At 41.4% G+C, this 24,187-nt stretch overlaps 2 protein-coding genes across 3 annotated transcripts in view; one reads left to right on the top strand and one right to left on the bottom strand.

Annotated features, from left to right (window-relative positions):
* The first annotated feature begins 1,190 nt into the window (after positions 1-1,190).
* On the top strand, positions 1,191-6,060 carry LOC142379176 (opsin-5-like). The gene is made up of 6 exons (XM_075464307.1): positions 1,191-1,320; positions 3,004-3,209; positions 3,789-3,888; positions 4,050-4,154; positions 4,942-5,165; positions 5,239-6,060. The coding sequence occupies exons 1-6, from the start codon at positions 1,191-1,193 to the stop codon at positions 5,722-5,724; spliced, it is 1,251 nt and encodes a 416-aa protein (XP_075320422.1). The 3' UTR covers positions 5,725-6,060.
* A 7,260-nt stretch (positions 6,061-13,320) lies between these two features.
* LOC142378157 (equilibrative nucleoside transporter 1-like) overlaps positions 13,321-24,187 on the bottom strand; it is a 44,887-nt gene continuing 34,020 nt past the window's right edge. Inside the window, exons 10-14 of one of the 2 annotated variants that reach the window (XR_012769592.1) lie at positions 22,605-22,713; positions 22,379-22,464; positions 20,235-20,434; positions 14,330-15,014; positions 13,321-14,243 (exon numbers count right to left, since the gene is read on the bottom strand). Coding sequence is in view for 1 of the 2 variants with exons in the window: in XM_075462385.1 (XP_075318500.1) it covers positions 14,903-15,014; positions 20,235-20,434; positions 22,379-22,464; positions 22,605-22,713 (507 nt within the window). In the remaining variant the exon portion in view is untranslated. Of the gene's footprint in view, positions 15,015-20,234; positions 20,435-22,378; positions 22,465-22,604; positions 22,714-24,187 lie in introns of both variants that reach the window. The other variant, XM_075462385.1, reaches the window with a different exon arrangement.

The following is a 24,187-nucleotide window of genomic DNA, read 5'->3' as shown; positions in this document are numbered from 1 at the left end:
CTGATCAGTTATCAGCCATAATCAATCCTCACTGACCAGTTATCAGCCATAATCAATCATCACTGATCAGTTATCAGCCATAATCAATCCTCACTGATCAGTTATCAGCCATAATCAATCCTCACTGATCAGTTATCAGCCATAATCAATCCTCACTGACCAGTTATCAGCCATAATCAATCCTCACTGACCAGTTATCAGCCATAATCAATCATCACTGATCAGTTATCAGCCATAATCAATCCTCACTGATCAGTTATCAGCCATAATCAATCCTCACTGATCAGTTATCAGCCATAATTAATCATCACTGATCAGTTATCAGCCATAATCAATCCTCACTGATCAGTTATCAGCCATAATCAATCCTCACTGATCAGTTATCAGCCATAATCAATCCTCACTGACCAGTTATCAGCCATAATCAATCATCACTGATCAGTTATCAGCCATAATCAATCCTCACTGATCAGTTATCAGCCATAATCAATCCTCACTGACCAGTTATCAGCCATAATCAATCATCACTGATCAGTTATCAGCCATAATCAATCCTCACTGATCAGTTATCAGCCATAATCAATCATCTCATCACTGATCAGTTATCAGCCATAATTAATCATCACTGATCAGTTATCAGCCATAATCAATCCTCACTGATCAGTTATCAGCCATAATCAATCATCACTGATCAGTTATCAGCCATAATTAATCACCACTGATCAGTTATCAGCCATAATCAATCACCACTGATCAGCCATAATCAATCATCACTGATCAGTGATCAGTAATAATCAATCATCATTGATCAGTTGTAATCAATAACCACTGATCAGTTGTAATCAATAACCAGTACCAGAACCCTAACCCCAGAGGAGTTCGTGTGAACCCTCTCAGCTTTGACAGAAACCTTAGAATCAACAAGACGATCCGTTTACCTGTTGACCACCCATCAGCCAATCAGAGAGCAGTATCCATGGCAACCTGCCCCGCCCCCCCGCGCTGCGTCAGAAGCCAGACGTCCTGCAGGTGATCTGAGAGCTGAACCAGGATCAGCTGCTATTTTTACCCCAGATTAGAGCCCGGAGCTCGGAGGTCCTCAGTCTGATGACCACACGGCGTCTGACCACACGGCGTCTGACCACACGGCGTCTGACCACACGGCGTCTGACCACACGGCGTCTGACACCATGTCGCTGAGCAGTGCCGCCGCAGGCCGGCCGCCATGGAAGAACCACAGCTTCAGCCTAGGGGGGGGCCGGGACCCCCCGCTGTCCGACCAGGGCGAGACCATCATCGGAGTCTACCTGCTGCTGCTGGGTGAGAACACGCTGAGACTAACCCTATGACCAGCCTCACCTGTTGGGTAAACCCTGTACAACCCTTCTGTCCTCACCTGTTGGGTAAACCCTGTACAACTAGGGACGGGAATTGATAAGATTTTTATGATTCCAATTCCATTTTCGATTCTGCTTAACGATTCGGTTCTTTGTCGGTTCCCTTATGGATTCTCATTTGGAGAAAAAGGACAACAAACCGGTCGATTACCATCAACTTTGTTTAGTTTAGAAGTAACACGAGTCATGACCTCACAAACCCAACAACGGTGAGGTCCACATTGGTCTATCCTGGCCTGGGTAATTTAACTCTTCCTGCTCTGGTGAAAGGAGAAGCTGGAGGTAGAGGTGAACTGGGGGTAGTACCACCAGCCTCTGGCTCTGAGCCAGTCAGGCTCTGTCTCTCATGATTTCATCTAAATGCAAAATAATTTCCCAGCTGGGATGAATAAAGTAGTTCTATTCTATTCTATTCTAAATGTAATGCCTGAGAAGGCATTCATTTAACCTTAAAGGTAGGGTAGGAGATCCTGGGTTTTGAGTCCAGCGAAGCTGCAGTTTGAAAATACACAGGTAAAAAGTCCCAACCCTTTTCTTCACTTTCCCCCCGAAGCCACGCCTCTAGAGTACATGAACGCGCACAAGCACGAAGGTGCACGAGCGCTGTTCTGACAGCAAGCATCGATCGTTGCTGTATTTAGTATTTAGTATTTAGTTTATGCTAACTATACGTTTAATAATGCTAGGTGCTAGCCAAGCTGGCTCTAGTTTAGCTTCCTGCCAAGCTTCTGGACGTTCACGGAGCAGGGTATGCGCACAGGGGGGGGGGGAGGAGCAGATTGCAGTGTGATAGACGGCATCAGTATCCAATCATTGGATACTGTTTTTCCTAGATTGTACGTTCTAGAGGCCACTAAAACTTTTCATATTTGTGTCAAAACTTTTAATTAATTGGTTGCAATGGGGGTGTGAAGAGTATTTCAAGCAATATGTAAAAAAATGTTCCAGAAAAAGATCCCCTACCCCGCCTTTAACCGTTACTAACAGCAGCTTTTACAATGAGGCAAATGGTGCGAACATGATAGGCAGTGTTTGTTAATTAGTTACCTGCAGTGTTAGCCGAGGACATGCTAACGTTGCTAACGTTGCTAACGTTGCTGGGTTCAGATTCACCAACGTTAGTCCGGAGCAGATCGAAAACGCGACATTCATTCATAGTTATTGCATGTTGGTAGTATTTCCTCCCTTTGGTGAAATATTCACTTTGCAAGTTGCCCTGTTGTCCTCTTTTTTAGGGATGTGTAACCAAACTTTCGAGCGTTTGTACCGCTTGGGCGCCATGTTTACTGTTGGCTGCTGGCTGCGCTGGACTCGCCACGCAACGCTGCGTGGTGACGTCATTCGCGCCCACTGGCATCGATAAGGGAATCGTTTGCAAAATGGCCAAACGATTCCAAGGAATTGAAACACTGGGAACCGGTTCTCATTGAGAACCGGTTCCCAGTGTTTCCCAGGTTTTCGATTCCCATCCCTATGTACAACCCTTCTGTCCTCACCTGTTGGGTAAACCCCGTCCAACCCTTCTGTCCTCACCTGTTGGGTAAACCCTGTCCAACCCTTCTGTCCTCACCTGTTGGGTAAACCCTGTCCAACCCTTCTGTCTCAGGCTGGATGTCCTGGTTTGGGAACAGCATCGTCCTCTTCGTCCTCTACAGGCAGAGAGCCTTGCTGCAGCCCACCGACTACCTGACCTTCAACCTCGCCGTCTCCGACGCCAGCATCTCCGTGTTCGGCTACTCCAGAGGCATCATCGAGATCTTCAACGTCTTCCAGGACAGCAGCTACATCATATCCACCATCTGGACCTGCCAGGTACAGCCCGCCTACAACTTCAGTTTTGTTTGAGTTTAGAAGCAGAAAGTTCTGAGTCATCCAGGTCTTTATGTCTTGCTTGTACATACAGACATGCTTGTAGTCTGACCAACCTTTTGGTTTCATCTGGTTTCATAGATAAGTACAGCTGAGTATCATCAGCATAGCGACAGAACTTTATGCCATGCTGTCTAATAATGTTACCTAATGGAAGCATGTATAAAGTGAAAAGAATCGGTCAAAAGCTCGTAAAAACAAAGCTCGCTCACCTAGGAATGGAAGTGAACCTGCAGCTGGATCATGACTGTTGGGTTAAACAGGTGCAGGTGCAGGTGCAGGTGCAGGTGCAGGTGCAGGTGCAGGTGCAGGTGCAGGTGCAGGTGCAGGTGCAGCATAGACTGGAGGAGGTTGGTGGATCAGTTCCCAGACCCTCTGTGGAACCTGACCTAGAACTGAATGAGATGAGATCTGAAATTAGGAGTCCAAAGAACAGGGAGTAGGAACTATGTTAGGGCTAAGAAACTGATGGTTGTTTTTGGAACTGCCCGGATCTGACGGACCCGCCTGGGTCACCTGCAGGTAGACGGGTTCTTCACGCTGGTGTTTGGACTGAGCAGCATCTACACCCTGACCGTGATAAGCATCACCCGCTTCATCAAAGGGTGCCACCCCAGCAGAGGTCTCAGCCCCACCCCAACACTGGTTCATACATCCTGGACCGGGCCGGGTAACCGAACCGGGCCGGGGAACCGAACCGGGCCGGGGAAACCGAACCGGGCCGGGGAAACCGAACCTGCACTTTTCTAACGTTACATCAGTGTTTGTTTGTTTGTGTTTCAGCGCATCACATCACTAGAAACAATGTGTTCGTGTGTCTGCTGCTCATCTGGGCCACGGCCGGGTTCTGGTCCGGAGCTCCGGTGCTCGGCTGGGGGAGCTACACAGGCAAGACTCCCAAAGCCTAACGTTCAGTTTCAGCCCCACCCAAAACCTACCGTTCAGTTTAAGCCCCACCCCCTTAATAAACTACCATAGCTATGCAGATGACACGCAGATATACATTACAATGTCACCAGGAGACCGAGGCCCTGTACAGGCTCTTGGTAAATGCATTGAGGAGATTAATAACTGGATGTGCCACAACTTTCTCCAGCTAAACAAAAACAAAACTGAGGTAATTGTCTTTGGAGCCAAAGAGAAACGATTACAGGTCACCACAGAACTTCTATCTATACACCTGGGAACTACCAACCAGGCCAGAAATCTGGGTGTAGTGATGAGTTTCAAAACTTAATCACATTTTAACTCCTTATTCTATCTATTGTTCTTATCTCTTTCTTTTTTTGTTTAATATTTAAATCCTGCTTTTTATTTCTACAGTTTTAATGTCTCTTAAAGCCCTTTGAGTACCCTTGTTGTTGTATTTCTGCAGTTTTAATGTCTCTTAAAGCCCTTTGAGTACCCTTGTTGTTGTATTTCTGCAGTTTTAATGTCTCTTAAAGCCCTTTGAGTACCCTTGTTGTTGTATTTCTGCAGTTTTAATGTCTCTTAAAGCCTGTTGAGTCGCCTTGTTGTTGTATTTCTGCAGTTTTAATGTCTCTTAAAGCCCTTTGAGTCCCCTTGTTGTTGTAGTTCTGCAGTTTTAATGTCTCTTAAAGCCCTTTGAGTCCCCTTGTTGTTGGACTGTGCAGATAAACTTGAGTCCTCTGACCCGTTCGGTCCTCCTCTGCAGATCGAGGTTACGGCACCTGTGAGATCGACTGGGCCAAAGCCAACTACTCCGGCGTCTACCGATCCTACATCATCTCCATCCTCATCTTCTGCTTCTTCGTGCCGGTGTTGGTCATGCTCTTCTGCTACGTGTCCATCATCAACACGGTGAAGCGAGGCAACGCCCTGTCGGCGGAGGGCGACCTGACCGACCGCCAGAGGAAGATCGAGAGGGACGTCACCATCGTGAGTGTGTTGGCCCTGCAGGTTCGGGTCCGTGGCGTCTGGCAGAGTCTAACCACACGTTTCCATCCTCAAGGTTTCCATAGTGATCTGCACGGCCTTCATCCTGGCCTGGTCCCCGTACGCCGTGGTGTCCATGTGGTCGGCCTGGGGCTTCCACGTGCCCAACCTCACCAGCATCTTCACTCGCCTCTTCGCCAAGTCCGCCAGCTTCTACAATCCGCTCATCTACTTCGGCCTCAGCTCCAAGTTCCGCAAAGACGTGGCCGTCCTGCTGCCGTGCACCCGGGACGCCAAAGACTCCGTCAGGCTGAAGCGCTTCAGGCCGAAGGCCGACGCCCACGGCCGCCTGGCCTCAGGGGGCGGAGCCAAACTCAAGGTTCCTCTGAACCGACCGGAGAAGAAGTACTCGCCCATGAGCCAGCCGCCGCGGGCCACAACGCCGGACTCTGGGATGGGAAGCCCGCCCAGCACCCCCTCGCCCGCCCCCAAGGAGATGTACTTCATAAACCTGCCCCAGCCCCCCGAGCCCAGCTCAGAGTTCGAGTGTGTGAGGCTATAACAGGTGGGGAGGCTCAGGTAAAGACAGGGGAGTCAGAACAATGTTACATGAGCTCTAACCTAAAACAATGGAACAATCCATCTTTTTAAACTCTTTAGTGCAGCGTGTTTTTAACTGTAGTTGTTTATTTTTTGGATAAAATATTCATATTTTCCTTGTTTTCAGTTATTTCAGATTTTTTATCATTATTATTGTTAGTTATTTTTATAATCAGCTCATCTGGCTTTGACCTGTTGAGTTGATGCTGGTTCTGGGATCTATTAGGAAAGAAAATGTGGAACTGGATGTTGTTGTTCTAAAGATTTATTAATGTGTTTTGTGCCTGATTATTACAGGATTATGAAGGAATACTGTTATCTGTTCAATGTTAGTTTGTCTCTGTTTACACATGAATAAAGTTTTTTTTTTCTCTTATTAATTTAATATTTGATAAAGTTTTACTGTCACAGCAGAGGGTTTGATCCCCCTTCTGTTTAACTTGTATATGCTCCCTTTGGGTCAGATATTGCAGAACTTTAACATCAATTATCACAGTTATGCAGACGATACACAACTTTATGTGTCTCTGTCACCATGGCGACTGCAGCCCAGCAGACGTACTGTGTCAGTGTCTGGAGGAAGTAAACACCTGGATGAGAGAGAATTTTCTACAGTTAAATGAAGACAAAACTGAGATCATTCTGTTTGGGAGCAAAGAGAAGAGGGTCAGCGTTGGTAAATATCTTGAGACTCGGGCCCTTACAATCACTGAGCGAGTTCGTAACCTCGGAGTGTTGATAGACTCAGATCTGACTTTCAGCAGCCACATCAAAGCTGTCACCAAGGCAGCTTTTTACCACCTCAGAAACATCAACAGAATTAAAGGTTTCCTCTCCCAAAAATTAAACCTGCCTTAAATCAGCAAAAACTGTTCTTAAATCAGTCAAATTATTTTCAAAAAATTAACCCTTTAAATACCAGTGTATATGAGGTAATCACCTCATATACACCTTATTTATTTATTTATTTTTATTTAAAATGACAGCATATAAATCCAAGTCAAGTGTTTATTGAAGTTTTGGAAAATATGACTTAGAAAAGCATAACCAGTTGTCAAACATGGTTAAGTGCAGCTTACTTATGTGAGATTTCTCTCTTTTTTAAATATAATACTGCACCATTAACAATGAATGTCATTATACATTCTGCTATTATTGTCAACATTATATAAAAGATTTAAATCATTACAAGTCAATGACTGAGCACAAAATGTTAAGTTATTTAGCTACATCAAATACTACCTGGAAAAATAGCAGGGTTGTTGGAGCCCTGGGTTTCATCTTTGCCTCGCAAGGCTAGCTCCAAAATCCTGCAAAATTCTTCCAAACTTCCTTCTCCGCATTAGTACGACGACTAAAGGGTACTTCTTTCAGAGACACTACCGTGTTGTTGCACTCCACACTCACCATCTTCTTCGTAGAATGTTCATGGTCCCGCGCAGCAGACATGTGACGAAAGCACGTCGTTTGTGCGAGCACATAAACCCGAATAGAAAATATATTGGGAGCATGATTTTGGAAAAAAAACTGACGTACCATTCATGTCAACGGGAGCTTCCTGGTGCAAATTCGACCCTGACAGAAATCGCCCCAAATGGGCGTGGCAACACCAGACCTTAATCTGATTGGACAATGACATATACAACCAGTTTGCCTACAGCAGATCAGTCCCGGTAAGCAACTAGATTAAAAAAACAAACAAAAACCTCCGTGTTTGGTAGTGCGTCCCACAAATCGCCGCTATGAAGGAACCGCCACTACGATCACATGAATCTCTACTCGGATCTTATTCTGAGACTTCCGGGCTTCAATCATTGAAACTTAAAATGTAATTTCTGTGCATATCTTAACTTCTCTTCAGATCCTCGGGCAGCAGCAGAGTCCTGAGTCAGGGTTAGACTGCCACCATGTGGACACTTTCAGCATCTACACCGTCCCACTGCCTGTTTAACCTGAGCTGCAGACCGTCATAACTCATCAAAAATTAATCAAATTAAACTTTTTCTAGATGATATGAGCTGATATGAAGGAATTATTTTCTTCAATCACTGAAGGAAGGAATTTCTCTGTCATTAACTACATATTCAGTCACCTTAAAGAGATTTAAGGAGTGTCACACCGCGGTGAGGTGGTTTTATTTTGGGGTTGTTTTTTGTCTTGTGATTTCCTGTTTTATTTTGAAGAATAACTCTCCTCTCGTTTCAGGTCACTTGCCCTTCCTCATGTGTCACATGTTGGAGTGTCTTCCCTGATTCCTGATTGTGTCCACCTGTTTCCCATTACCCTCATGTGTCTTATAGTCTGCGTCTCCCTTTGTCTTGTTGCTAGTGTGTTTCGATCCTTCGTTCATGCCAGGCCTTTTCCATAGCTCACAGTCTAAGAAACCTACCGCGATACCTGAAGTTCACTGTTATAGCCTCCAGTCTTTTTAGGAGTGTTTTTTGTTCATAGTGCCTCAGCCATAGAAAACAGCCTCCAGTTTTTAAGGAGAGATTTTCAGTTTAGCTTTTCTTACAGATCCTTTTCTTCCTCCATCTGGAGCGATTTTTTTTGTTATAACTTTTCATAGTCAGTTTTGTCTTCCTTTTTGTTCGAGAGTATTTTCATAGCCCCTTTGTTTATTTATTAAATAAAACTTGTCTGAATTACGCTACCCTCTGCATCTGAGTCCTCCCATTCATTGATCCCTGTCAAGGAGCTTCATTCTGCACTCGCCTGGGATTCGTTTTCATCTGCAGTCCACACCAAAGTGAAGCATCAGACCTGAAACATTACACTCCATTGCATGGTCCAGATATCTGAGACTGGAGGTCCTGCACCCATAGATGCAGAGGTTTCAAGTAACGAAGTACAAATACTTCGTTACTGTACTTAAGTAAACTTTTTAGGTATCTGTACTTTACTCCATTACTTATTTTTCTGCCTACTTCTGACTTCTACTCATTACATTTTCACACAAGTATCTGTACTTTCTATTCCTTACATTTTCAAAACAAACAGCCTCGTTACTCTTGGCTTCAGTTTTTTTTTTTTTTTTTAACTCTTGGCTTCAGTTTAATGTTTATGTATTTCACGTCATGTGCGCCATCCAATACAGATCAGTGGCGCCATCCACACCTAGTGAGAACGAGTGTAATTGGATGAATCATATAACGCAAACACTCATCGGTTAGGCTATTCGTCAAATTTGTACTGCTGACACACAAGGAAATCGTCATTCGTCAGAAGCAGGCAGGTGTTCTACAAACTGCAAACGCGAAGCTGCGCGAAGTGTATGCCACGCCACAATGTGGGATTCAGAAAAAGATGGTCGGACACAGGAACACACAGGACACAGCGTATCGGGAGATGGAGATGGAGACCAGCAAGACCTTCCTCATCCTTGGCCCTATCTCAAAGAATTTTTCGAAATAGTCGGGTGCAAAAATGACTCGTGGAAAATGCAATGCAAACTCTGCACACCCAAGACCCCCATGTAGAACTAATCAGTTTTCAAATTAAGCTTGCAATTCATATAGTGGCATCTACCTTTTTGTGTGTGTGTTTTTTTTTTTTTTTTTAATGTTTTTTTTTAATTTAAAGGTTACTTTATACTTTTATACTTTAAGTAGGTTTTGGAGCACATACTTTTTCATTTTTACTTGAGTAAAGAGGTCAAGTTGATACTTCAACTTTTACCAGAGTGTTTTTAAACTGCAGTATTTATACTTCTACTTAAGTAACAAATGTGTGTACTTTTGACACCACTGCATAGATGTACAATACATACATGTACAGTACATAGCAGCACAATCTGAGTTCATCTGCATCCTTTTAACGGTAAAAAAGCCGATAATTAAACAGTTGCCTCGTGCACGCTCAGGAAAGGAGAGCGTCTGTTAGTTTCCTTAGCTTCGCTGCTTTAACCCTAACCCTGTTTTCAATTAGCTTTGTATGAATTGGACTAATTTGCGATTTTACTGAATTAGGTTTCAATGGTTTATAATCAGTTGGCTTGAATTGAGCCGTGTCTTTGAACACTGAAATTCAGAATTAGGCGGTTTCCGGTTCCGGTTTCAACCGAATGGCAGCATAAGAAGAGTGCTCCTCCTTAAAGATTTCAATAAAACTCCTGCAACCTATTCTAACCACGGACAGACTTAATTTCAAGATAGCAAACGCAGGACAAGATGGAAACAAGAGAGAAAAACAAGAAAAATGCTCCAAACACGTCTGACGGTGACGACGAACCGCAGCACAAGGATAGCTATGCTAACACTAAAGACGGATCTGGAAAATCAAAAGGCAACGAAAAACCCAAAGATAATCTCGAAATGATCCTCCACGAAATACAAGAATTCAGACAAGAAAACAATCAACATTTAGACGTTTTAAAAGAAGAGATTAATAAAGCAAATCAACGAATTGAAGAGGCCGAGGAGCGCATCGTGGCTGCGTAAACAAAGCTAGACACGGTCGTGCTAGCAGTGAGAAGCATGCTAAAAACACAGATTCAAAACGAAGACAAGCTGGTTGACCAAGAAGCAAGAGCAAGGAGAAAGAATATACGGATTTTCAACATGCCGGAAAACGAAGAACAAGGCAAAATGATGGTTGACTATGTAGAAAAACTCCTCCGAGAGAAGCTGGGCTTTCCTGACTCCCATGAACTCAACATAGAAAGGACGCATAGAGCTCTAGCGCCGAAACCAACGGGAACAGCAAAGCCAAGATCGATCGTAGTACAATTCCTCCGGTACCGTACAAAGGAGGAAATACTGAGAAAAGCATGGGAGAAGAAGGAAATCTACATCAATAATCAGAGGGTATACTTCGATCATGACTACCCTACCGCAATTCTAAATTGCTGCAAAGAATACAACGAAGCGAAACGGGTGCTGAGGGAGAGGAAGATTCGGTTTCAGACTCCATACCCAGCCAAGCTCCGTGCCAATCATAGCCTGACTACGTCATACTCACGATTCTAGTCAGAATGTGAGTCTGATACCGCTGGATAGAGTTTTGGGTATGGGGCGTGTTTCAACCGAACCAGGAGAAAAAATGCCTCTTCGCTCAATTGGACAGACCTACAGCCAATCAGAGCAACGTAGCATGTGACGTAGATTAAGCGACACACACTTGTTGTAGGAAGGACGGCAAAAACATCTTTTCTATCGATAAAAGCCTTTATCGCGTTCCTCTGTTCGTCTTTCAAAATGAATGCAATGTGGAGATCCTGTAGAACAGACTCGATGGCAGAATCTACACACCCTAGCTCTCCAGCGGCAGCCATGTTTGTTTCAAACGAATTCAAACCAAGCGCTCTTTAGTGACGTAGTCGATAATGTCCCTGTTGATCATCTGTCCATCATCGTATAAAGCCCGCCCTGGCAATCTGATTGGGTCGACTGTTTTGATGTCGAGCATAGAGATTTCCCAACTGAGCAGAGCCAGACCGAACTTCCCGACCAAAACCTTTATGGGCGGGGCTAAGTTCGGCTGGCACCCAGGCTAACTCTATCACAAATTAAATATTGAAAAAACAGAAACTATTTCCTACTGGTGCCCACCCAAAGAATTTAAAAAGAAATTCCCTCTTAAATGGAACACCGAATCATTTAGATATCTAGGAGTAATACTTCATAAAGATGTTAATAAAATTATGGACATAAACTACAGTCGCCTCTACTCAGCTGTCAAAAAAGACCTGGAAAAATGGAATCTCATTCCCCAATTGAGCTTAACTGCAAGAATAGAAACCATAAAGATGAATGAAATTTCAAGATTCCTTTATCTTTTCCAAACTCTACGAATAACTATCCCAAATCAGTATTTTACTGAGTGGGACAAAGATATATCCAGATTTATATGGAATGGAAAGAGACCTTGCATTCGTTACAAAACATTACAATTATCAAAGGATAAAGGAGGATGGGGCCTCCCCAGTCTCAAAAACTATTTCATCTCCGCTCAAACTCCAACCCTACTCTATTGGTGTGATCCAGCTTATGTAGCAAAGTGGAAGGAAATAGAATGCAGTTCGCTCTCAGACATCCCTCTACAGGCGATACTGGCAGACACTAAACGGCTTGATCTGATAGACGAACTGGAAAATAAATGGATTAAATCAACATTAACAACATGGAAAGAAGTCGTAAAAACAAACAAACTAAACAAAGAAATCAAGGTATTAAACTGGTTAGCATATGACAAAAGCTTTCTACCAAACAACACTGACTCCAGATTCAAATCCTGGATCACAAAAGGTATAAGAGTAATCTTCCAGATTGTGAAAGATAATAAAATGGAAAGCTTCAACAAATTGCAAGAAAATTATAATTTGGAAAAAGAAGATTTTTATAGATATCTACAAGTAAGAAGTTACTACAACCAGCAAATCAAGCAAAACACAGACCAATGCAACCCACTGATTAAATTAATAATAGAATCTTATGAATCAAAACTGCCAGATGGATTAATTAAAAAAATTTATAAAATTTTATCAAACTTTAATACCCACTCCACGCAATATATTAAAAATAAATGGGAAAAGGAATCAGGTCTTGTTATAACTGATGAAGAATGGGAACAAAAATGTGTATCACAATGGAGGTGCACAAAGTCCCACATTTGGAAAGAATTTGGTTGGAAATGTATATCCCGTTATTTTCTCACCCCGAGTCAAAGCGTCCATTTCTCACAAGGAAAAAGACAATGCTGGAGAAACTGTGGTTGTCAGAATGCGCATCATTATCATGTTTTCTGGGAGTGTTATACTCTCCAAAGATACTGGGCTGCTATAAATGTTCCATTTAACCAAATTTTTCAAATCAATATTCCATCAAACTTCAAAACCATGTTTTTAGGATGCAGAACCCCTAAAATGCAATCAATTGATGGATATCTATGGAACATACTTGTAGCTGCCGGAAAAAAGGCAATTACAAAAAAATGGATGGTACAGAGAGAACCTACTGATAGAGAATGGGCCCAAATAGTGGCAGATATTTACAAAATGGAAAAAAATAACGTTCACAGTTAATTTAAAAATAGACAAATTTTGTAAACATTGGAATAGGTGGGAACAATATCTCAAACAATATATGCCAGAAATAATCTAGGATCTTCTTCTTTTTTTTTTTTTCTTCTTCTTTTTTTGAGAAACAAACAATCCAATAAGAAAGGATGCCACCTGAGTTTAGGTAGTATTTTATAAACAAAACACATTGATTCTATGTAACGTTTTGCGGATTTACAGTACTCATGTAACTGCCACACCTGTTGCTGCTACACTCTCTGACTCTATTGTTCTGTTCTTATTACTCTCCTCTCTCCATGTGTTCATTTTATGTTCCCTTGAGCAAAAACCGGATAGACAGAAGGACATTACTCTGCGCAAAGCCATATAGACCTGAAAATGATCCATGCATAAATGTCATAGCTTTGGTTAAGCTATACCAACAAAATTTGTCTGTGAGGCGAGCGATGTAAAATGTTGATGTCAATATCTGATTATTGAAAAATAAAGGAAAAAAAAAAAAGAAATTCAGAATCAGTGATAACAGACAGAAAACCCAGATTAATGTTTTGGAGAACTTTATTCACAAAATAACGTTTATTTCACCCAAGAAACTAAACTTGTACTTCTATTAAAAACCATAAAACAAATAAAAACATTATTAAATAAAAGACTGCATGATGTCAGATGTGTGAACACAAAACATTAATTTAAATTTATACTGTCGTATACAACAGGCGGCCCACACAAGGGCCCGAATTTAACAAGTTTAAACTTGACATTAAATAGAAGGTAACCCTAACCCTAAATAAAAAGGTAACACTAAAGGCTCTAGCATGGTTGCCGCGTCTGCTAGCGCGAGCGGTGTTGATGACGTCACGAGTTCGTGCCATGTATAGTGGCGCAAGTCGTTGCGCGCCAGTAGTTGCAATTTTCTCCGTCACAGAGGTGGCGCTGCTACGTGAAGGTTAGCGCTACTCTACAACCACGAAAGTGGAGAAGAAAACAATGAAGAGCAGGAACACTGTCATTAATTACTGCTGCAGTAATCGGATAATTTAAATTTTTTAATTCAGTTAAAAGAGGTGAAGGTCTGAAGCCCCCGGCATCAACAGAGTCTCTGCCCTCTTCTGTGCCTTCAGGTATCTGTCCCGTAGCTTCTTCCACACATTCTTACAGAACTCTCCCTCTGTCCCCAAAGTTCTGCCCATCTCTGTGCACCAGTTTGGGGAGTTTACGTGCTCCCTGTGCTGTTTCCCTGCAGTTTCGTACAGCTGCTGTACAAACGCACCTCCTGACTGAGCCGGTCTCACATCGGTCCATCTGGTCTGTCGTTGGTGGCGCAGCCAAGTTACAAAAATCGACTGGTGCACGACACCACGCTGCGCAGTCTTTTCAAGGGAAGCGCCAGGCCTGAAACGTCATTTTGACGTCACGGTCCGCCACCGCCGTGACAGACGCGGCAACCATGCTAGCACCTTAACCTTAACCCTAACCCTAACCCTAAATAGAAAGTAACCCTAAATAGAAGGTAACCCTAAATAGAAGGTAACCCTAAATATAAGGTAACCCTAACCCTAACCCTAAATAGAAAGTAACCCTAAATAGAAAGTAACCCTAAATAGAAGGTAACCCTAAGTAGAAGGTAACCCTAACCAAAGTCACCATGACATGACTGAGAAAGAAAACACATTCATCATGACTGGCAGAAAGCTATAAGTGATAATTAAAGATCAAACCCTTCTTCCTCAGTTTTACAGTTAATAATTTTGACATATTTAAAATACAACCACACACAGAAAAGAGTAAAACTGTAAAACCACATATTGTGTTTTATATCTTATAACTACCACAGATATGCTATGATTAATCATCTGGAATTTCATTAAAAAAATCTGTTCAATCTGCACCTGCTGTTATCTGTTATTTTTAAATTATTATATTTTTATTTCCTTATTCTTTTCTAATACATTTCTGTATCTAAAAATATTAGAAATATTCCATCCTGTCAGTTTTGACCAGCTTAAACTGGTGGACGTCTGTGGGTGAAACAGAAGCTTCAGGGGTTTAAGGAGGTTTTCTTTAGCGTCACCATCAGGACTCAAAGTCAGAATCCAGTCCGACTCTGGACTGAACGTCCCGGTTAGACCAGAGCTCTGAAGATGAAGGACACCGCCGCTCCTAAAGCCAAACCCAGCGACAGGAAGAAGGCCATGATGGCTCCAGCTGTTTCAGCCTCGTGGGGAAGAACATTCCTGCCAAACAACACATTTTTATTAGTTCATATTTATCACAGAATTCTAAATGTTTATCGTTAAACACTGAAAGAGTCCATAGCGTGCGCAGTAATAGATCAATAGGATTTTTGTGCTTGAATAGAAACATTAAAGGAATTAAATTTAGACTTCTCAGAGGCTGGTGTCTTTGACATGTTTCCTTTCTAACTTTCTCCACTTCCCTCAGATGGAGCCTCAACAAAAGCCCACCACCAGTGTCTGGACTCCAGGATGTTTCCATCATGTCCCGTCACACCTCGATGCACATCTGGAGTCTTAACAACATCTGGAGTCTTAACAACATCTGGAGTCTTAACAACATCTGTATTATTCTTGGTCATATTTTTTGTCTCGTTTCTCTCTGTGATGGACAACCTGTCCAGGTGAACCTGGCGTCTCGCCCAATGACTGCTGGGATACTTTTTACGTGTTAGCGTAAAAACTAGTGTCCTAAAAACCATCACGCTTGGGTAAACCATTGAAAAGCCCACTGAAGACCGAAATGAAGCTTTTAGATCTTCAGTCGGCACGAGTGAATCTGAATAAGATCCAGTCACCTTTAACCCTTTAACGCGTTAACCCTTTAACTCTTTAACTCTTTAACCCTTTAACTCGTTAACCATTTAACCCTTTAACGCGTTAACCCTTTAACTCTTTAACCCTTTAACCCTTTAACTCTTTAACCCTTTAACTCTTTAACCCTTTAACTCTTTAACCCTTTAACCCTTTAACTCTTTAACCCTTTAACTCTTTAACCCTTTAACCCTTTAACTCTTTAACCCTTTAACTCTTTAACCATTTAACCTTTTAACGCGTTAACCCTTTAACTCTTTAACCCTTTAACCCTTTAACTCTTTAACCCTTTAACTCTTTAACCCTTTAACCCTTTAACTCTTTAACCCTTTAACTCGTTAACCACTTAACCCTTTAACGTGTTCACCCTTTAACTCTTTAACCCTTTAACGTGTTAACCCTTTAACTCTTTAACCCTTTAACGTGTTAACCCTTTAACTCTTTAACCCTTTAACCCTTTAACTCTTTAACCCTTTAACTCGTTAACCATTTAACCCTTTAACGTGTTCACCCTTTAACTCTTTAACCCTTTAACGTGTTCACCCTTTAACTCTTTAACCCTTTAACGTGTTAACCCTTTAACTCTTTAACCCTTTAACTCGTTAACCCTTTAACTCTTTAACCCTTTAACCCTTTAACTCTTTGACCCTTTAACTCGTTAACCATTTAACCTTTTAACGCGTTAACCCTTTAACTCTTTAACCCTTTAACTCTTTAACTCTTTAACTCTTTAACCCTTTAACTCTTTAACCCTTTAACGCGTTAACGCGTTAACCCTTTAACTCTTTAACTCGTTAACCCTTTAACTCTTTAACCCTTTAACCCCTTAACTCATTAACCCTTTAACCCTTTAACGCGTTAACCCTTTAACTCTTTAACCCTTTAACTCTTTAACCCTTTAACCCTTTAACGCGTTAACCCTTTAACTCTTTAACCCTTTAACCCTTTAACTCTTTAACCCTTTAACCCTTTAACCCTTTAACTCGTTAACCCTTTAACTCTTTAACCCTTTAACCCTTTAACTCTTTAACCCTTTAACCCTTTAACCCTTTAACTCGTTAACCCTTTAACTCTTTAACCCTTTAACTCGTTAACCCTTTAACTCTTTAACACTTTAACCCTTTAACCCTTTAACCCTTTAACTCTTTAACCCTATAACCCTTTAACTCTTTAACTCTTTAACCCTTTAACTCGTTAACTCTTTAACCCTTTAACTCTTTAACCCTTTAACCCTTTAACTCTTTAACCCTATAACCCTTTGTGCGGTCTTAACATTGGGCCTCATGCAAGAACCGTTCGTACGCACAGATTTGTTCTTAAATCGTGCGTACGAGTGATTTAAGAGAATTTGCGCATTCACCAATCTTTTCGTATTTTACGTTTTCTTTCAGGTACGAACAGAATTTACGAGTGATCCAGAGCTGTCGTAGGAGTTTCGTAAAATAGTCCGCTGTTATTCACATCAAGTTTGCTTGACTAATGGATTGTATATTTAATTACTTTGAAGAAAACATAAATAAATATATACATTATACCCCATAATTATGCTGACATTATTCTGTTTGACTTAAATTATGCACTAATTAAAGGTTAATCTGAATCTGTATATAACAAGCTCAATGGGAAGCGTAACCAGCGGCTGACTTTCTGCTTTTGGATGCCTTAGCGCGTCAGGCTCTTGAAGAGAACGTGTGGGGACAGACGAATGGCTGACATCGCAATTAAGATTCCCAAGGACTGTGCTGCTGCAAATATGCAGCTTGCTGGAGCCACAACTCCAGAGAAAAACACGCCGATCAAACCCAGTTCCACCACACGCCCAGGTCCTCAGCACCCTTGGATTTTTGGCCACTGGAACCTTTCAGAGGGAGATTGGAGACAGATCGGGGGTGTCCCAGTCCTCTGTGAGTCGTGCGCTCCCCTTGGTCATCAAAACTCTCATCAGTTTATCACCCATGGTGCATCAGATTCCCATACACCGCTGTCCAACAAGTACAGATTAAGAGGGACTGTCATGCCGTGGCTGGACTGCCAAACATAATTGGAGCAACAGGCTGCACACATATACGCATCACAGCACCCGTGCTGTTGTGGAGCGCACTGAGCTGAAGGCCAGGTGGGTGTGTCTCCATACCTGAACCAGCCCAGGCAGACCAGAAGGTGCCAGAAGACCCCCCTCATGGACCCCCCTCATGGACCCCCCATCAAAGTGCCATCATGATGAGGCAACAGCTGATTGCACGGCTTTAGTTGCAGTCATCGGGCGCCTGCCCAGGGCGAGACGTTTTTTTTAAGCCATTTTCATATCAAACCATTTATTTTTTTATTTCGGTGACATGGTATTAACAGCACTTGTAATTGCTTCCCATTTCTTCGCTTTAGCAGTATTTTTTGTTACACAATACCAAAAGACAATCACCAGTTTTCAGGATTACACTTTTTTTTTTTTTTACCACAAACCAACTGTCAGCTGGACCAACAGTTTTCTTATTTTCTCAGTTTTCTTTTACATAATAAAGGTTTATTATTGCTATTATATAAATGTGAAGTAATTACTTCTGAATTAATTATATTGAAAAGGAAAAAAACAAACTGAACTTTTTTCTGGTGTTTAAATGTTTTTATAATTCACGGGTCAAAAATGACCCATAAGACAATCTTTGTACCCTAGTGGTGTACAGCCCACATGGAAACATAAACAAAAATAAAGTGTGACTTTTTCTAATGATGGGGTCCCTTTAGGAAAAGTCAGAACATTTCAAGTTGGAAAAAGATAGTTTAAGGTATTTTTTCTACAGCTAAACATGGTCGTGGCTCACTTTGGACCCGCGAGACAACAGGAGGGTTAAGACCAAGTATCCCCCCAGGGTGTGAATACAGCCCCTCCTGCCTTAAACAGTCCCTTTGGGAGGTTTAGGAACCCTAACCCACTTTACAACACACCAGTTTACTTCACTTCCAAGTAAACTGAGGAAGATCGACTGGATTAAAGTACCAGATCTGGAAGGATCTGTTCCTGCTGACTCGTGTCCTAATAGACACATTTAATACCTGCCTGAGTCAGACCACCATGCTTCAGAACCCAGCTACCAGTTTAAGTGTTTATCGGCCAGTAACACTCGATATGCTGATGATGACACGTTATCACGTTAGGTCTGTCCTCTCCTGACTCGACCCACTTCCACCTGATCACACTTTACCTGAGCCTGAAGCTCCCAGTGGTGGATGCTCTTACCACCACCACCACATCGTGTTAGTATTTATTCTATATTTGCATTTTAGATCATTTTTTGAATGATTTACTTACACTTGTTCTTCTGCTTTGAGGTACTGAAAATTGAGATCAGCTAGAGGAGGAAGCCTTGAACATACCACTCTTTCTAAAAGACTGGGGGGGAACTTTATTTGTTAAATTTGGCCGTGGTTCCTAAATTTTGTCACTTTAACATTCACTTATTATTTGTGCTAAGTTAAAGTTAGTTTTGCTTTATTTGTTTTATATCTTGCTGTAGTTAATTTTGTAATTTTTCCCCTTTATTATGCTCCCTCATGTGGCAGATTTGGCTTACTCCGTCCCTATTTAAGCAGCCTTTGGTTCTTTGTTTGGAGGTCAGTTTTTGGTTGTGTTGTTAGTGTTCAATTAGTTGACCTCATTTTAGTTGGGCCCAAATTTGTTTTTTTGTATGATTTAATTGTTTTTCCATATTTGACTTTTTTGGATTAATAAATTTTTGAATTGAAACAATTGAAATTGTTCATCATTTTTGAATACCTTTGTCCTTACTTAAGCTTGGTCCCTCACACACCCAGTTAAAGAAAACTTCAACACCATAATTCTGCAGCATCTCATTAACAAACATCAACAGGCCTTTGTTTTTTTCACTGGTCACACTGCCCCCTACTGGAGGACCTGACCCAAAAACCCCTGCACTGGAAAAAATGCCCCTCCAAAAATAAGTAAAAATACAACAAATACGAAACGTTTTTGCTTGAAATAAGCAAAAAAAATCTGCCAATGGAACTAGTGAAAATCAGCTTGTCAAGATTTATTGAAATAAGATGTGATATTTAGGACTTTTGAGATAAAAGTGATCTTGAAATTAGCTTAAAAACCTCTTCAAAGGAAAAAAAAAAGCTTGTTTCATGTGAAATGTGACTCAAAACAATGTTTTCAAGACTTTTTCACTTAACAAGATATTCCAGATGTATTGTATTAAAACAAGTCCCTATATCTGGCTGAAATGGTACTTGTTAGGCAGTTGTGTCTGATATTATTAGTATTATTAAGTGTAATGAGATATTTGACTAGAATGAGATATGAGACTAGAAATGAGACAAATATACTTGGTAAGTCTTTGATTTTTTCCAGTGTGCTGGCTGAAGTGAGCTGAAGGAACAACTCTGTTTTCTGCCTCAGGGTTAGATTCAGCCCCCCTGTTAGGTTTGGTATCTGCTCTGGGGCTAACAGACCATAGAAAAAGTAAACTAAACTAAAGTAAAAGTAAAAGACGTGTAATTATTATCCGTCTCATGGATGTGCATCAGTCTGGATTTATTCTCTGAATGAAACAAACATCATTTACAGATGATTAGGTGCTGTGGTGTGTTTGGAGGCGAGTTTCCTACTTTGGGCCGTAACACATGCAGAGGCTCGCCAGGTATCCGTTACTGAAGGCGAAGAGGACCATGAAGACGATGAAGAAACCGTCGTGATGGAAGTAGATGGGCAGGGAGAACCGAGGCTGGACGTTACACAGCATGAAGAGGGGCACGAAGACCACCCGGCACAAGATGGAGACCCGGAGAATCATGCTGTCTTTGCTGGGCTGGAAACACAAACAGGGTTAGGGTTAGCTAGGTTAGCTGGGTTAGCTGGGTTAGCTGATGCTAACCCTAACCCTAACCCGGAGTGAACTGATACCCAGCCACATACAGACGGCCATTAGAATGATACATCTTTAAACTGAAAGCTGAATGAACCGGAGTGAACTGATACCCATCCACATACAGACGGCCGTCAGGCTGATGCATCTTTAAACTGAAAGCTGAATGAACCGGAATGAACTGATACCCACCCACATACAGACGGCCATTAGAATGATACATCTTTAAACTGAAAGCTGAATGAACCGGAGTGAACTGATACCCATCCACATACAGACGGCCGTTAGGCTGATTCATCTTTAAACTGAAAGCTGAATGAACCGGAATGAACTGATACCCACCCACATACAGACGCCCGTTAGGCTGATACATCTTTAAACTGAAAGCTGAATGAACCGGAGTGAACTGATACCCACCCACATACAGACGGCCGTTTGGCTGATACATCTTTAAACTGAAAGCTGAATGAACCGGAGTGAACTGATACCCACCCACATACAGACGGCCATTAGAATGATACATCTTTAAACTGAAAGCTGAATGAACCGGAATGAACTGATACCCACCCACATACAGACGGCCGTTTGGCTGATACATCTTTAAACTGAAAGCTGAATGAACCGGAGTGAACTGATACCCACCCACATACAGACGGCCATTAGAATGATACATCTTTAAACTGAAAGCTGAATGAACCGGAGTGAACTGATACCCACCCACATACAGACGGCCATTAGAATGATACATCTTTAAACTGAAAGCTGAATGAACCGGAGTGAACTGATACCCACCCACATACAGACGGCCATTAGAATGATACATCTTTAAACTGAAAGCTGAATGAACCGGAGTGAACTGATACCCACCCACATACAGACGGCCATTAGAATGATACATCTTTAAACTGAAAGCTGAATGAACCGGAATGAACTGATACCCACCCACATACAGACGGCCATTAGAATGATACATCTTTAAACTGAAAGCTGAATGAACTGATACCCACCCACATACAGACGGCCATTAGAATGATACATCTTTAAACTGAAAGCTGAATGAACCGGAGTGAACTGATACCCACCCACATACAGACGGCCATTAGAATGATACATCTTTAAACTGAAAGCTGAATGAACCGGAGTGAACTGATACCCACCCACATACAGACGGCCATTAGAATGATACATCTTTAAACTGAAAGCTGAATGAACCGGAATGAACTGATACCCACCCACATACAGACGGCCATTAGAATGATACATCTTTAAACTGAAAGCTGAATGAACTGATACCCACCCACATACAGACGGCCATTAGAATGATACATCTTTAAACTGAAAGCTGAATGAACCGGAATGAACTGATACCCACCCACATACAGACGCCCGTTAGGCTGATACATCTTTAAACTGAAAGCTGAATGAACCGGAGTGAACTGATACCCACCCACATACAGACGGCCATTAGAATGATACATCTTTAAACTGAAAGCTGAATGAACCGGAATGAACTGATACCCACCCACATACAGACGGCCATTAGAATGATACATCTTTAAACTGAAAGCTGAATGAACTGATACCCACCCACATACAGACGGCCATTAGAATGATACATCTTTAAACTGAAAGCTGAATGAACCGGAATGAACTGATACCCACCCACATACAGACGCCCGTTAGGCTGATACATCTTTAAACTGAAAGCTGAATGAACCGGAGTGAACTGATACCCACCCACATACAGACGGCCATTAGAATGATACATCTTTAAACTGAAAGCTGAATGAACCGGAATGAACTGATACCCACCCACATACAGACGGCCATTAGAATGATACATCTTTAAACTGAAAGCTGAATGAACCGGAGTGAACTGATACCCACCCACATACAGACGGCCGTTAGGCTCCTCCCAGCCCAGTCGCAGAGGTTAAAGAGCAAGAAGCAGCTGACGGGGATGAAGTACATGTCTGCGAACCAAATGCACAGAAAGAACAGATCAGACTTCTTCAGAGGGACTCGGTTTTTTATCAGAGGAAGATAAAACAGACGGGAACGTCATGTGATGTGAGAGAAGAAGAAGAAGAACGGGTATGAAGGGCTGACTGACCCCAGGCGCCGCCGCCGGCGAGGGTGGATCGGGTGTCAGCGGTGATGGCCGGAAATGTACCGATGGTGACGGTGAAGGTGAAGCAGACCAGCAGGGCCAAGACCCAGATCTGAGGGTTAGAGATACACCGGAGGGTTAAACAACAAAGAGAAGCCAAAAAAAACATAAAAAAGGGTTAGCGATACACCGGAGGGTTAAACAACCATTCCAACCCTTTATTTACTACATCCATAGTTTTTTGCTCCATCTTTAGTTCTGTTTTACTTTAGTTTGTGTTTTTTTGCTCCAGCTTTAGTTCTGTTTTACTTTAGTTTGTGTTTTACTTTAGTTTGTGTTTTTTTGCTCCATCTTTAGTTCTGTTTTACTTTAGTTTGTGTTTTTTTGCTCCAGCTTTAGTTCTGTTTTACTTTAGTTTGTGTTTTTTTGCTCCAGCTTTAGTTCTGTTTTACTTTAGTTTGTGTTTTACTTTAGTTTGTGTTTTTTTGCTCCAGCTTTAGTTCTGTTTTACTTTAGTTTGTGTTTTTTTGCTCCAGCTTTAGTTCTGTTTTACTTTAGTTTGTGTTTTACTTTAGTTTGTGTTTTTTTGCTCCAGCTTTAGTTCTGTTTTACTTTAGTTTGTGTTTTTTTGCTCCAGCTTTAGTTCTGTTTTACTTTAGTTTGTGTTTTACTTTAGTTTGTGTTTTTTTGCTCCAGCTTTAGTTCTGTTTTACTTTAGTTCTGTTTTACTTTAGTTCTGTTTTACTTTAGTTTGTGTTTTACTTTAGTTTGTGTTTTTTTGCTCCAGCTTTAGTTCTGTTTTACTTTAGTTTGTGTTTTTTTGCTCCAGCTTTAGTTCTGTTTTACTTTAGTTTGTGTTTTTTTGCTCCAGCTTTAGTTCTGTTTTACTTTAGTTTGTGTTTTTTTGCTCCAGCTTTAGTTCTGTTTTACTTTAGTTTGTGTTTTACTTTAGTTTGTGTTTTTTTGCTCCAGCTTTAGTTCTGTTTTACTTTAGTTTGTGTTTTTTTGCTCCAGCTTTAGTTCTGTTTTACTTTAGTTTGTGTTTTTTTGCTCCAGCTTTAGTTCTGTTTTACTTTAGTTCTGTTTTACTTTAGTTCTGTTTTACTTTAGTTTGTGTTTTTTTTGCTCCAGCTTTAGTTCTGTTTTACTTTAGTTTGTGTTTTACTTTAGTTTGTGTTTTTTTGCTCCAGCTTTAGTTCTGTTTTACTTTAGTTCTGTTTTACTTTAGTTCTGTTTTACTTTAGTTTGTGTTTTTTTTGCTCCAGCTTTAGTTCTGTTTTACTTTAGTTCTGTTTTACTTTAGTTTGTGTTTTACTTTAGTTTGTGTTTTTTTTTTGCTCCAGCTTTAGTTCTGTTTTACTTTAGTTTGTGTTTTTTTGCTCCATCTTTAGTTCTGTTTTACTTTAGTTTGTGTTTTTTTGCTCCATCTTTAGTTCTGTTTTACTTTAGGTTGTGTTTTACTTTAGTTTGTCTTTTTTTTGCTCCAGCTTTAGTTCTGTTTTACTTTAGTTTGTGTTTTTTTGCTCCATCTTTAGTTCTGTTTTACTTTAGGTTGTGTTTTACTTTAGTTTGTGTTTTTTTTTTGC

This window comes from Odontesthes bonariensis, chromosome 4, assembly GCF_027942865.1.
Source record: "Odontesthes bonariensis isolate fOdoBon6 chromosome 4, fOdoBon6.hap1, whole genome shotgun sequence".
In the NCBI taxonomy this organism is placed as follows: Eukaryota; Metazoa; Chordata; class Actinopteri; order Atheriniformes; family Atherinopsidae; genus Odontesthes; species Odontesthes bonariensis.
The sequence above is the reverse complement of the archived record's forward strand: the minus strand, read 5'-3'. Positions and strand labels throughout refer to the sequence as shown.